The sequence below is a fragment of the Cheilinus undulatus genome, linkage group 2, assembly GCF_018320785.1.
Source record: "Cheilinus undulatus linkage group 2, ASM1832078v1, whole genome shotgun sequence".
In the NCBI taxonomy this organism is placed as follows: domain Eukaryota; kingdom Metazoa; phylum Chordata; class Actinopteri; order Labriformes; family Labridae; genus Cheilinus; species Cheilinus undulatus.
Genome location: NC_054866.1, coordinates 45,906,178 through 45,921,851, shown reverse-complemented (window position 1 = coordinate 45,921,851; position 15,674 = coordinate 45,906,178). Strand labels below are relative to the sequence as shown.

At 39.2% G+C, this 15,674-nt stretch overlaps 1 protein-coding gene across 1 annotated transcript; it reads left to right on the top strand.

Annotated features, from left to right (window-relative positions):
* Window positions 1-3,075: 3,075 nt before the first annotated feature.
* On the top strand, window positions 3,076-14,849 carry si:ch211-151h10.2 (uncharacterized protein LOC567699 homolog). The gene is made up of 9 exons (XM_041798508.1): window positions 3,076-3,224; window positions 4,724-4,997; window positions 5,089-5,147; window positions 9,541-9,679; window positions 10,631-10,737; window positions 10,826-11,006; window positions 11,683-11,766; window positions 11,853-11,948; window positions 14,358-14,849. The coding sequence occupies exons 1-9, from the start codon at window positions 3,076-3,078 to the stop codon at window positions 14,685-14,687; spliced, it is 1,419 nt and encodes a 472-aa protein (XP_041654442.1). The 3' UTR covers window positions 14,688-14,849.
* The last annotated feature ends 825 nt before the right edge of the window (window positions 14,850-15,674 follow it).

Here is a 15,674-nt window from a genome sequence, read left to right as displayed (position 1 = left end):
TAGTTAGGTTAAGCATTTTGTATTCCAATGTGAAAGAGCTGTGAATATATTCATATACTTTGCAAGTAATTCCGGGCCTCCAATTTTCCTTCATGTCTTTTGTACTTTTTTGCCAGTATGGATGTGAAATGGGTCTTAAACTGTATTCATTATGGTCTTACAAAAGTTTTAAAAAGTCTTAAATTTGACTTGTTGAAACCTGCAGAGACCCTGCTATCTGTCAACCAGAATGCTAACTTTAGAGCTAGCTTAGCTGACAGGAAGTCAAGCTTAGTGGGCGGGCTCTTGTCTGATCCAAAGTTCGGTTGAGACAGCGATTTCAATATAGAAGCTGCCATGGATTGGCTTCAAAAGCTGCTTGAGTCCGCCTATTGTAATCAAATGACTGATGTCACACAGGCTTTGTCCAATTCTTTTTACAGCCTACAGTTGAAACCAGAAGTTTACATACACTATATAAAAAGGCACATAAACTTTTTTTCTCACCGTCTAACATTAAATCAGATGAAACTTTTCCTGTTTTTTGTCAATTAGGATTACCAAAATTATTTCTATTTGCTAAATGCCAGAATAATGAGAGAGATCATTTTTTAGACAATTTATTATTTTCTTGAGAGCCAGAAGTTTACATACATTTCATTAGTATTTAGTAGCATTGCCTTTAAGCTGTATGACTTGGGTCAAACGTTTGGGATATGCTTTGACAAGCTTCACACAATAGTTTGCAAGAATTTTGGCCCATTCCTCCTGGCAGAACTGGTGTAACTGAGCCAAGTTTGTAGGCCGCCTTGCTCGCACATGCCTTTTCAGCTCTGCCCATAAATTTTCAACGGGATTGAGATCAGGGCTTTGTGATGGCCACTCCAAAACATTGACTTTGTTATCCTTAAGCCACTTTGTAACCAGTTTGGCAGTATGCTTAGGGTCAGTGTCCATTTGGAAAACTCATTTGCGCCCAAGCTTTAACTTCCTGGCTGATGTCTTGAGATGTTGCTTCAGTATTTCCACATAATGTTCTTTCCTCATGATGCCATCTATTTTGTGAAGTGCACCAGTCCCTCCTGCAGCAAAACAACCCCACAAAATGATGCTGCCACCCCCATGTTTCACAGTTGGGATGGTGTTCTCAGGCTTGCAAGCTTCCCCCTTTTTTGTCCAAATGTAACGATGGTCATTATGGCCAAAAAGTTCAATTTCAGTTTTGTCAGACCACAGAACATGTCTCCAAAAATTAAGGTCCTTGTCCCTGTGTGCATTTGAAAACTGTAATCCAGCTTTTTTATGTTTCATTTGGAGTAATGGCTTCTTCCTGGGAGAGTGGCCTTTCAGCCCATGTCAGTACAGGACTCGTTTGACTGTTGATCATGACACACTCTTACCAGCTTCAGCCAGCATCTTCACAAGGTCTTTTGCTTTTGTTCTTGGGTTGAGACGCACTTTTCAGACCAAAGCACGTTCATCTCTGGGACACAGAACCCGTCTGCTTCCTGAGCGGTATGATGGCTGGACATTTCCATGGTGTTTATACTTGCGTATAATTGTTTGAACAGATGAACGTGGCACCTTCAGGCATCTGGAAATTGCACCCAAAGATGAACCAGACTTGTGAAAGTCCACAATTCTCTTCCTGATATCTTGGCTGATTTCTTTTGATTTTCCCATGATGTTACACAAATAAGCAGTGTGTTTCAGGTGTGCCTTAAAATACATCCACAGGTGTGCCTCGAATTAACTCAAATGTTGTCAATAAACCTATCAGAGGCTTAGTGTATGTAAACTTCTGACTTTGAAGAAAGTAATAAAAAATGTCTAAAAAAAATCCTTTTCTCATTATTCTGGCATTTAGCAAATAGAAATAATTTTGGTAGTCCTAATTGACCAAAAACAAGAAAAGTTTAATCCGATTTCATGTTAGACGGTGAGAAAAAAGACGGTGAGAAAAAAAAGTTTATGTGCCTTTTTATATAGTGTATGTAAACTTCTGGTTTCAACTGTATGTCAAACCCAGTGCTAATTTCATTGACTAAAAGTATGAACTAAAAAGTGTTGTTGAAAATTTGACAAAAATTTCTGGCAATTTTTGTCACTAAAACAAGAGAAAAATGTTAGAGCTGGACTGTTGGGCATATAAGGACTTTTGTTGACTAAAACTATAGCAGTTAAAAGTGACTAGCTCTAATAGCTATAAAACTAAAGAATATTTTGATCTAAGACTTGCTGACTAAGCTGCCAGAATAAACAGTTCAAATGCCACCACAGCCTTTCTTCCTGACCCTCTTCTGTACTTTGACTGTCCGGCACTTGTAAACTCAGTTGAGGGCCTTTTTACCACAATTACCATAACTTCTCCATGAGGTTAACACAGGTTAATGAACTGCATTGAAGCCACTGTTAAATGCTGTTTACTTCACTTTGATATATAAAAAAAATCTATAACAATAGACTTGCACAATGTATAATGTAGCAGGGATATTCATCATGTACGGTGGTTATTATGGAGAAAGTAAAGCCTTTTAAATCCGTACATTGTGTTTTCTATTCATTATAAAGAGGGTTAATTGAGGTTACAGTTGGGGTTAATTGATGCTTAATGTGACTGGGTGTTGTTCATTTCCTCACAGCTAGATGGCAGCAGAGCTCCATGTGATATTTACACTAAGAGACTGCTAAAAAACCCCAGAATGTTTGCCTCAGTTACAGAGGAGTATTAATGAATTTAAAAGGCCTTCTTGTAGGGATGAGTTTCATGCAGTCCAACAGGTTGCTCACATGATCTGATCTTATAATACTCACTATTAATGTGTGACAGACAGTGATTCATGAAGGAGGTGGGGCTCTGGTTGACCCTGGTACACCTGGGAGGAGCAGGGCTTGTCCCACACACAATCATGATTAGTGTGTTCAACACATTCCTGAAGGATGGTATGTGGGGAGACACGAGCTAGCATAAACACAGATCTTCCTGCAGAGCCGGTCCGACGGGCTTGTCGTGTTTCAGAACTAATCACTGATTAACCAGGTGAATGTTAGTCAGCCTGCAGTTTCAATCAGCATGTCCCTGCGTGCGTTTCTGTCATGCCTCAGCTGATGGTCTCCCACTCCAGAGGTCAGGGGGGTTCAGGACAGGGAGAGAGAGGGGGCTGGGACTGGGATCGTAAATGGATGGAGGAAGTGATGGAGGACGGGGAGGGAGAAGCAGCGAAGAGGGGCTGGAAACTAGAGAGGTAGGCAGACCTGTGTGTCACTCAACAGATGGCTTTTTGATCTGAATCAGTGTTTGAGACATATGTGTGTGTTTACCTGCTGCGACACAGAGGACAGATCTGTAAAGTGACGGCCCTGACTCCTGGTACCTCTCTGTGCTTACAGTATGGGTCACTGAATAACTTAAAACTGATAAAAGTAATGATGGTTGAATGAATGGTTTGAATTGTGGTTCAACAGAATCATTTTAAAAACAAACTACTGAAACTGGCATAGACAAATATGATGAATGAATTTAATATTTTGTTGCACAACCTTTTGAGGCAATCCCTGCAATCTAGCAATTACTGTAAGACGCCTTCACCTGTCCACAGGCATTTTGGCCCACTCCTTGTGTCTCAGGTTTGAAGGGTTCCTTCTCCAGACTGCATGTTTCAGCTCCTTCCACAGAAGTTCAACAGGATTTAGATCAGGGCTCATAGAAGGTCACTTCAGAATAGTCCAGTGTTTAATTCTTAGCTATTCTTGAACATTTTAGCTGTTTGTTTTGTCTCATTGTCCTGTTGGAGAACTGAGACCAAGCTTTCTGACACTGGGCAGCACATTTGGCTCCCGAATGCCTTGATAGTCTTGAGATTTCATTGTACCCTGCACAGATTCGACACCCTGTGCCAGATGCAGCAAAACACAACCGAGCCTCCTCCATGTTTCACAGTAGCTGCAGAGTTCTTCTCTTTGTTCAGCTCATTTTTGCATCTGTGAACGTACATACAACTGATGGGACTTGCCAAAAAGCTCCAGTTTAGTCTCATCTGTCCAAAGGAGAGTCTCCAAGAAGCTTTGTGGCTTGTCAATATGCATTTTGGCAAATTTGAGTCTGGCTTTTTTATGATTTGCTGTCAACAGTGAAGTCTTCCGTGGTCATCTTCCATTAAGCCCACTTTGGCTCAAAGAGCGACGGATGGTGTGTTCTGATTCTGATGTGAAGTTGTTCTTGGCTCTTTGGTTACCATTCGTATAATCCATCTCTTGAATTCATCATCACTTTTCCTCTTGTGGCTACTTCCAGGAGGTTGACTACAGTCTATGGACTTTAAACTTCTGACTAATATGTACAGCTGTAGTCTCAGGAACATCAAGCTGCTTGAAGATAGTCTTATGGCCTTTACCTTTAACATGCTTGTCTAAGATTGGCTTTCTAATCTCCTGAGACAACTGTATCCTTAGCTTTCTGTGGTCCATGTTCAGTGTGGTACCCTTTAAATTGGCTGACTGACTAATTACAAACTTGTGGACACCTGTGATGCTAATTACAGGACACACCTTAGTTTAACATGTCCTTATGGTCGCATTATTTAACATCTTTTTTAGGGGTACCAGGACAGTTTCATTATTATTTTTTTTTAAAAATGAGTCTTGCTGCTGATAAAACATTAAAACTGAGCAGGACAATTTAAGGTCTCAAATGTCAAGCGACACATCATGACTTGTTTTTTTTTTCTCCTCATTCCTTCTTCAGTTTGAACCGAACGCCGTCTGACTTTCAGTCTCAGGAAACATCTTCCACACAGATTCTGAAGAAATTGCCACACTGGAACCTGAACTTTCAAGGCTGGTGCAGCTTAGCTCTCATAGCTGCAGTGTGGTTCCTCTGCCAGGTGGAGGCGCCGCTGCACCCCTCTGTGTTACTGGTGGGTGTGTGCTGGAGGCTGCTGGTGGTGTGTTTGGTGTGGACGCTCCCGGCAGGCTGTGTTCATGCCTTGAAGAGCAGCCTGAGGCCAGGACAGAGCTGGGTGAGCACAGCTGAATGAAATGAATCTCACCTCAGTGTGTCCATGTTTTTATGGCTGTAATGTTTATTTAGTGACTTTGATTCATTTCAAGGGGGAGCAACAGCTGAGGATGCAGACTGTGTCTGAAAGCAGGAGCATCCAGTATTCATGGTGAGTTACGTTTTCAGCAGTTAAAAGGATATTTACAATCTAAAGGATTTCTCAGAGAACAGCATGGTAATATACTGGCCCCAAAATAAATAAAACAGCTTCTATAGAAGTCAATCCAAAAATCTTATTTTGCATTCATATTCTGGATCCTTGTTATACTACTACCTTTGAGTTCCTATTTCTTCATCCCCTTTATAAAATACTAGTTATTTTCACAGGATGATCACATTTACTATTTTTTACAACCCAAATTCCAAAAAAGTTAGGGTGCTGTGTAAAATGGAAATAAAAACAGAATGAAATGATTTTCAAGTCCTATAAACCCTGGTTCTATTCATAATAGAACATAAACAACATATCAGTTGTTGAATTGAGAAATGTTTGCATTTTATGAAAAATATGAGCTCAGTTTGAATTTGATAGCAGCAGCACATCTCAGAAAAGTATGGACAGGGTCTCTTCTGGGGACAGACCAGTTGTTGGAGTTTTTGGAGAGGAATGTTGTCCCATTCTTGCCTGATGTAGGATTCAAGCTGCTCAACAGTCCTGGATCTTCTTTCTTGATTTTTATAATTCACCAAGTGTATGTGGTTATGTGTTGTGGAATTTTCTTGCTGAAATTTGCAAGACCTTTCCTGAAAGAGACATTGTGTAGATGGGAGCATGTTGCTCTAAAACCTCTTTTGATTCATGTGACTACAGAACAGTTTTCCATTCTATCTCAGTCCATTTTAAATGAGCTTTGGCCTAGAGAAGATGGATGTGTTTCTGGATTGTGGCCTCTTCTTTGCATGACTCAGCTTTAACTTGAATTTTTGTATGGCATGACCAGCTGTGTTGACAGACACTGATTTCTGGAAGTGTTCCTGAGCACATACAGTGATTCCCAGTACACAATCATGTCTTTTTTAATGCAGTGATGCCCGAGGGCCTGAAGATCATGAGCATTCAGTACTGACCTTTAGCCTCGTCCTTTCTGCACAGAGATTTCTCCAGATTCTCTGAATCTTTTGATGATTTTATGAACTGCGGATGGTAGGATGTTCAAAGAAATTGAAATTGTTCCACACTTTTTCGACACAGTTTTCTCAGGTTGGTGAATCTCTGTCCATCTTTACTTCTGAGAGACTATGCTGTCTAGAATGCTCCTTTTACACCCAGTCATGTTACTGACCTGTTGCCAATTAACCCAATTAGCTGCAAATTGCTCCTCCAGCTGTTTTTTAAATTAGTACCACTCACTTTTCCAGCCTTATGTTTCCCTGCCCTTACTTTTTTGAGATGCTCAAAATGCTCATTTTTTCATGAAATGATAAAACATCTTACTTTAAATGTCTGTTATGTTGTTTATGTTCTATTGGGAGTAAAATATGGATTCATGGGATTTGCACATTTTTGCATTCTTCTTTAATTTTAATTTTACATGGCGTCCCAACTTAAATGGAATTTGGGTTTTGATTGCCTGCTCTAGACTAGTCCTTAATCTCATAAATCACAACCTAATCCTGTAAATTTATTAACTTAAAAATGTAAATTGACGCTATTATCTAAGAAAATCATGACTTCAAAGCCCCAGATTTTCCACTAACTGGTTAAAGTAACACACACTGATGTGATTTCCTGCAGAGAAATGCAGCGCTTCTATGACAGAAGAACATCATGTTCACTTTAAAAATGACATAATGTAGCCTAGTGTCTTTATATTCATGGATTTTAATTCAGAGTAAACCGTGAATAATGTGACTGATAGAAACTAAACGAAAAAGTAAAAGAATGACACCATGTTTCTGGCTCTCTAAGAGGAAACAGGGAGAGGGAGTTTATCTCACTTCAGGGTTAAAGGACTGAAAGTTTGCACTAAACCTGCTTTATGAAGTTGGTCTCAACCTCAGAAAGTCCTAAAAAATGACCAAAAACCCGCACTGACAGAGGAAACCCACAGGCAAATGCAAACTAACTACAGAGCAGGGCAGGAGCTCAGAGGCTACTTGGGCTACGTTCACACTGCAGTTAAAAGTGACCTGAATCAGATTTTTTTGCTCACATGAGACTCGTATCTGAATTTTTTCTGACAGCGTGAACAACGCAAGTCACGTTGAATCTGACCTTTTCAAATCAGAATCAGGCCACTTTCGAATGTGGTTCAAAATCAGATACGTACCTGATCTTTTGGAAGTTGACTGCAGTGTGAACAGGCAAACAAAAAAATCAGATCTGAGAAAAGATGAGAATTGAGCATTAAGGCCTGCAGTGTGAATGTAGCCATAGAGACCGGATAATCTACAAGTGAGACTAACAGCACAGGTGGAGCTGATGAGGGCAATTAGACACAAGAGGAGGCTAATTACACAATCAGAGGAGGGAAACAAAGGAAGTACAACTGGACAAAACAGAGGGGGCAGGAACTAGAAGATACAACAGAGAATAACATCTAAATTCACACAAGAAACTCATTAATGATAACAACAAATACAACAGGAAACTCTAGAAATTAAACCTGTGAATCACATGAGGAGCAGGAGAACACAAATGTGGGTAAAACTACAAGATGAAACAAGAAAACTCTAGAAACTAGACAGAGGGGTAATGAGAAAGAAACACACAAAGGGCAAAAACAGAAGGCAACAACTACAAAATAAAACTGGAAATAAACATAAAGACTGAGCTCAGTAACTCACAATTGTTAAGATACATTTTTTAAAAACATCCTTCATTTTCTCTAAACTTTGAAGACAAAACTAAGTTTTTAAAGTACATTCACAAACCTTTGATTTTGCTAGCAAAATCAAATAACTTCTGAGCGTGCTCAGAATCAAACTCTGTTTTCACAGAGAGCAGAAAAATTACTCACTACATCACAGAATAGAAACAGCGTTCAGAGATCAGAGAAAAGTTTATTTTGGAGGTGACTGTAAATAGATTAGTGAGTGAGTGAAGCTCATTGAATGTAAATAGCTGAAATTTCTTTAACATGTTGAAAGGACAACATTTTTTTGCACACCTGGCAGGTGAGAAGTTACATTATCCATTATCTAATGCAGCAGTAATTCATTTTCCCATGGGCCAGCTTTTTCTTGACTGACACTCTGGGGGCTGGACTTTGAAATAAACTGAAATAAAATCTATATTTTCGTCTATTTGACACACAGTCATAAAAACACGAATCCCTTCCAAAATGAATGGAACTTTAAATCTTTAATAGTGAGATCAGTCCTTGTCACCTATACTCCCACCAGCCACAAGGGGGCAGTTGAGATATTTAAGCTACATATTTCTGGAGCCCTCTTGATGACTAGCGCTGAGTTTGATGCTAATATGCTGTGTTGTGACTGGCCAAAAACACATGAAGGAAACACATCTGTGAAAATTCTCAGAGGAAATTGCACTCTAAAAGAGCCTTATTTGGAGAAATTATTTCAAAATGCTTCATCAAGATAACAATAACAAGCATTTGTTTACCATGCAAAACTACAGAAATACCAGTGTACTTCTTGTCTGCTAAGCTGCTAGGTTGAAGGTTTTATTTAAACGTCAAGAAAGAAAGCAAAACAATATCATGCCCTCCCAAATTGTCTGAATTTATTAATCCTCTGGGGGCTGGATGGGAAGCTATGAAAGGCCTGATGTGGAGCCTGGGCCTCCAGTTGATGAACACTGGTTTAGAGAGTGGGATTGGGCACACACACTGGATGAGAGAAACCTCAAGGAAAAAACTAAACAAGAAAAAAAAAAATTACAGCTTCAAAATACAAAAAAAAAACAACAAAGCATGAATAACCACACAAAGGACAGGGTCAAGAAAACAGAGAAAATAATACAGAGGAGCATAGGAAACACAGGAAGGGGAATTTACTGAAATTAAAACAGGAAACACACCCAATATTTATTGATTCAGTATCCATAATTTTTAACAATTGCCGGGAAACTCCTTCAGTTTATCTTAACTGCACAAAAACACTGACAATAAGATACTTTTGGGCCATTATTGATAAGTAAGGGGTCCGAAACAGGGATGAGAGAGCAGGGAATAAAATGTAGGAAAGGAGCCACTGCTTGGATCCGAGGTCGCACTTGGGGTATGATTTAACTGCCAGACCATCTGCACCCCATGAAATAGCTATATTATCAAGATTCATTACTATTCAGTACTGTTAATCCCTTAAACAACAGTGATTTTATACATGTGGTATCAAAGTGTAGAAAACGTTATTGTTTTGGCCGTCACTGACCTCGCCAAGCTGTCGCATTTGTTTATAAGTCAGCGTTTTATTACTCAATCATAATCTTTAAGTGTGATCCTTGGGTAAAAGTTCCCAGAAACTTTTAAAACAAAGCTCATACACTTTCTAACACATCCACACTCATGCCCTCAGTGTTCTCCTCATTTCTCCAGGACGCCCCCGCCCAGGAGCCCGGGCCCCGGCATTCCTCTGGCCTTTGCCCTGGCCGACAGCCTGCTGCTCTGTGTGCTTCAGGAGCCCCTCCCAGACCCCAGCGTACCCCACATCAAGACTCTGATCTGCAGGCTGGAGGTAAGAGGAAGAAAACCCCATCAGAGAGAGAAAGAGAGAGAGAGACAGTCACAGACAGAGCAGCCTGCAGCGGTACCTGTCATCTCCTGTGTTTTCACTCACTCTCTGCATGTAGATCAGTGTGAAGTCTTTGTTGGTGATATTACAGAGATCAGACTCTGCTCTCAGACATACACAGATATTCATGCTCCAGGCACAACTCACTGAGCTGCAAAGCAGATTGACAGAGGGGGAGAAATGCCAGTGCTTTGTCTCTTTATGTATTTCCTGTCTGTGTTTTAACATTCATGAAGAATGAGGCTGGATTTGGGCTGTCAGCGAGTGTGTCAAACTGTTGCTGCTGTGCTGCAACGTTTTTCCAAGTATTGGATTAATTGGAATGAAATGAGCATGAATCCTGAATGCAGTAGATCTAAACTCTTAGTTGTAACTTGATTTAATGCTAACAAATGTGCTGCTTTGCTTATCCAGGGAGCTCTCCCTCCTATCACCAGCCTCAGGCTGAACTGGAAGTCTTTTGCCATGAGCGTTACAGCTGTGAACGGCCTCCAGCAAAGCCACAAACTCTTTGTCTCGTTTAAATGATATTCCTGTCTCTGAAGTTTTTATTGGACTGCCATTTATTTGACCACACTCTTGCATCTTTTTTGTTTTATTTTTTGGGAAGGATCCAGAAATCAGTGTCACATTTTTAAACTGTATGAGGTAAAGCTTTGCTTTCTTGCATGTGTAGAACAGATGTGTGGATGGATATAAAATGCAACAAGCAGAATCCTGCAAACTTTCTTCATCTCTTTAAATTTTTACATGACAGCGTTGTGCACACACATGAATTATAATTTGACTTTTGATGTGTGTATTTAACCCAAATGCTGCACAGACGGATGAGGCGCAGGTTTTGCAGAGGTAGTTAAAAGTGCAGCCTTCTTAATCCTCTGTGCTTTTCTGCAGTCGGTGTTTCACACTCTGGAAAAAGCTGACGTTGATTCAGAAGAGATGGACTCTGACCCCAAAGTAGTGGAAAAACTGAAGTTCATCAAAGCCTACCTGCAGAAGAGGTAACTTTAACTTTGATTGTACATCGACCTCTTTCTTACAAACTGGATTCAGTCAGATTAAAATCATAATTATGTTCCTCTCTGATAGGCTGAGCTCACTGTGCAGCCTCGTCCACGTGCAGGGGGATTTTGAGTCCAGTGTGAAGGTCATGTTGGAGGGTCTGGATGGCCTCTGGGCTCAGCTGGAGGAGCTCCACACAGGGGTCACGCTCACCAAAGAGGGGAGTCAGGGCCACAGGGACCTGGCCTCGGCCCGGACAGACGCAGAGGTGAGCAGGTGTGGAGGTCTGTGGGGTAACGCAGAAATATGGGAGAACAGTCATTGGAGGTTTTACCCTGAAGCAAAAGTAGGCAATTACCTGGAGCCTCATGCTGCAAGAGGTCTGGAGATATATTCGATTAAGATCGGGCTGCACAATAAGCCAAGTTTAAGGACCCAACCCCTGTTCCAAAAAAGTTGGGGCACTGTGCAAAACAGAATGCAATGGTTTGCAAATCAGTGCCCCAGCTTTTTTGGAATTTGGGTTGTAGTTACAGTATGTCTTGTATTTCCATTCAGCTAAAAAGCATCAAGATATAGTTTTTGGTCCATGTTTCCCAGCCCCAGATTTGTCCCGTAGTTCTCTGACTCTGTTCCTTGAAAAGAGATGCTTTAAATGATTTTGTTCACTTGCTATGATTGTTTGTAGCTGAATGGGACAGCGTTTCACCCTAGTCTTTGCCTGTGGCCTCCAAAATCGCCCGAAGCACAGAGTTAATTTTTTGTCATTGTTGAGCTCCATCAGGATCATTTTAGTTAAAACTAACAGTGTATTTGTTCAGGTTTGTTTTGTCTGTGTAAAGAGTTATCTCCTTCACTTCAGCTTCTTCTATGAATCCCGTTGATTACATGAACATTTTCCTCTCCTCTCACTGTTGTTTGTTAAACTTGTGTGTTTGGCAAAGAATTTGTTTGCCGTCCTGGGACGCTACAGGAAAAGACTTCAGCGCTGCCAGAACCATCTGAAAGACAGCACACAGCTACTGCAGGTAGAGTTCTCCTCATGCAGTGAAAACACTCGTCTGATGTGTCATCTGTTTTCAGTCTAAAATCCTCTCTGTACCTCTGTTTTCAGGAGTTAACTTGGAGTCACACTCATATCAGTAACCGTGTGAGGAGCAGCAGTGAGTCTGTGTGGCCGGAGCTGCTGCTGCAGTCCAACATGGAGCAGGTAAACTGAACTACCTGGGAAACAAACAGCAGACTGTTTACAGGTTTTATAGCCCACAATTTATGCCGAGGTCCTTGGGATAATTGATAATTGATTGTTACAAGCCACTAAGAGGACCCTATAAATATTATTTCACATCCCTCTTTGTTAATATTATCTAAAACTATATTTTGGGGCTGAAACTGATTTATTCATCTTTAAAAAGCATTGATATTTACCTCTAAGAGACATTTAAAATCTTTCAATGTTGATAAATGTCTATAAAGTGTGATCGGGTTTCTGTTAAGTGCTCACAAGTATCTTACAAGCCAATAATAATGGATCTAAATTGCTATAAATACTCCTTAAGTCTTTTTGATTAAAAAAAAAACATTTTAATAGTTTCACGAGGGACTAATAAACTGTTATTATCAAGATTATAGGGAAGCTAATAATCAAACGTGCTTTGCTTCTGATCAACACCTGTCGTAAAAACATTAATAAGCATTTTATTATTCTTTACCTGCGGTCTATTAACATTAGATATTTTCTAATAAGTGTCTCAGCAGCAATTATTACATCCATGATTCTATAATTAACTCTTTTCTAATTAATGATAATAAACATCTCATTAATGATATGACAGGTACATAAACTGTTAACAAGAGCCTGTAAGCCTCTGAACAGCAAAAACTCTTCAACGCATACTATGTAAAATTTCACCACTAGGGGGCTCTCTATGAAAACAACAACACTGACTTTGGGCAGCTGAACTCACAACCAAACCTCCATGAGAAGACCTGAGCAAATTAGTTCAATTAATTTCTTTTGCCTTGAAAAGTTTTGGAAAAATGAGATAATGTCAGACCTTAATTTAGAAATATATGGCACAGGAGTAGTCACTTTTTGAATTAATACAGACATTTCAGTGCAAAAATTCAACACATTTTATCTTTAGATGTGTTTTTATTAACTAATAAATCTATTAAACATGCTTTTCAACCATATGAGTAATAAAAAATGTGTAAAATATGCTTTTTAAAAAACTTATACGCAATAAAAAACATATTAATATGTTTTTTCAAAGATATATTTTTTTATGCCTAAAGGTGTGGACAGTGGATGGAGTCAAAAATAGGGATGAGAGTGTGTTGGTGAGACATGCAGGGAAGGAGCTAAGCCATCTGCACCACAGTTTATGTTATTTAAAACCTTTTAAGCAATGAAAATGTGTCAAATATGCTTTCATGAACTAATAAGCAATAATCAGTGTGTTAAATATCATTTTTTTAACCCAACAGGTTAAAGTACATGTGTAAAATAGGCTATCATCAACTTATAAGCATTACTTAATTTACTAAATATGCCAAAAATGCCTGTATTTACATATTAGTGTAAAAAAATGTATAGATATGCTTTGTTTACCAAGCAACCATTTCTGTGTTGGATTATTACCTTATTAGTGATAATAAATGTGTTGCTTTTATAAACTTTAAGCAATAAATAATGTGTAAAATATGTTTTTTCTTACCTTACAAGTAATTATAACTGTGTGTCAATAGGCTTTCACATAATTATAATCATTAATAAATGTATTTAAAATATTTTAAACATATAAGCATAAATAAATCTGCCAAATGTGCTGTAAGAAATAATTAGTATAAAATAATTAATATAATTAAATACCTTTATAACCTTTTAAGTAATGAAAAATTCATGAAATAGGCTTTTATTGACTACTAAGCATTAATAAATGTAATTAATATGCCTTTTTAACCATATAAGCAATAATAAATGTATCAGATATGCTTCTTTGAATGTGTAAGCAATAGTCAGTGTGTTAAAAACCCCCCCCCCCCCCCCCTTTTTTTTTACCTTATAAGCTATGGTAAATGTGTAAAATAGGCTCTCATTAACCTATAAGCATGAATAAATGTATTAAATATGTTTTCCTTTGCCTTATAAGCAAGGATAGAAGTATCAAATAGGCTTTCATCACCTTATAAGCATAAATAAATTTATTTAATATCCTTTTTTACTCTTTATAAGTGATAATATATTTTTAATCAGCTTTTATGAACTTAAAATCATTAATAACAGGACCCCAGGAAGAATAGCCAATGCATTTGCTGGTGCTAATAAAGAAAGAAACAAAAAAAAAGATGTTTTCTTTTACGTTATAAGCAATAATAGCAGTGCCAAATAGGCATTTTCTTTATTTATAAGCATAAGGAAATGTATCAAATGGCTTTTCTTAACCTAATAGCTAATAATAAATGTGTTAAATATGACTTTTATTAACACTTAAGGAGATTTGTTAAAGTTTGAAGGTATCTTATGCCTCATCAATACATTTTTAACTGTGTGTTTGTAGGACCTTATTATAAAATGTTTCCACCAGCAGGACTAAAACCTCCGTTGTCTTCACAGTTTGATAAGGTGCAGGAGAACTTCCTCTCCATGGAGCAGCAGACCTCTACCTTCCAGGCTCACCTGGAGGGGCTCGCGAAAGGGAACCAGAACGGACATAGTCCTTCACTCGGGGTCCACTCAGGCTCAGTGTCTCGTCACTCTTCTCTTCATCTTCAGACAAACGCTGTGACACCAGAGCATAGCTCGCCCTCTGCTTCGACAGCCGTCCCTCTAAATAATGAAAACACAGACAGAGACAAAAACTCTCCCCTGTCGCTGTGTGAGAGGTCGGCTCTGCAGTTCTCCTCCACCATCAGCCGCCTGAGGAAATCTGGACGGAGGAAATGATTTCATGAGACTGTGCAGGAATATTCTGCAGGTTTGATGCTTTAAGGGAAAAGTTGTCAAATGTTGATCATTTGCTGGTTGCCTGACAGTTGATTATTTATTACTTTGCAAAATTATTGCTTTTCTGATTTTTACTTGTGGTATTTTGCTGTAATATGTATAATGGAGGAGTCCTGTTATTAAAGGAATATTTCAAACACAGGGGGGCACACTTCTACCAGTTATTCCAGCCATGATGCCTCACTGCATCCATTCAGCTCTGAGTGAAACTATCAGACCAATCCTTGTTTTTGCATCTCAGATGTGTGTCTGCAGCGAAGCCTGGACCTTTCTACTTCAGTCAGCTTTATAGGAGGATAATGTTGGACCGTCTCCTCCAACATGTGGCCCATAAATCAGATCAGAGCAGTCTGTGTCAGAGGAATCTCATAATGTGTCAGATGACAGAGAATCAGGCTTTTATTTCAGACCAAGTTTTACTGGAAACTTAAATTTGTTTATGGTTTCCACCAGTGCTAGATCTGATTTATTTTCATTTTGATGCTACTATCTCTGAAGCCTTATCCAAATCTGTGGTGACGCTTTTATCCACTGCTGAAAAGCACCAAACTCTGCATTTATCTCTGCTGTTGTGAAGCTTTTAGGGATAGGTTACAAGCTTAGAAGTCAGAGACTTTTTCTATGTTCCAGGACTTTTTCTCGTGTCTCTTTCCATCAGACTGAGTGGTTGTGATGAGTTGAGCTCTTCAAAGTGAGGATTTCACGTCGAGGGCAGAGGGGGGCGAGGAAGGTAGAAGAGGGCAGAGGAGGTCAACGCCGGAAGCGTTTCTGTTATTACTAAAAACTGAGCAGCCCTCTAGACCTTTTTGAAAGACATGAATGTCTTTGATCCAAATTCAATTACCCCACAGCTTCAATGCTGACGGCAGAGAAGTGGACACTGCCTTCTCCAGCAGATTTACGACTCTCTTTGCCGCAGACATAAGG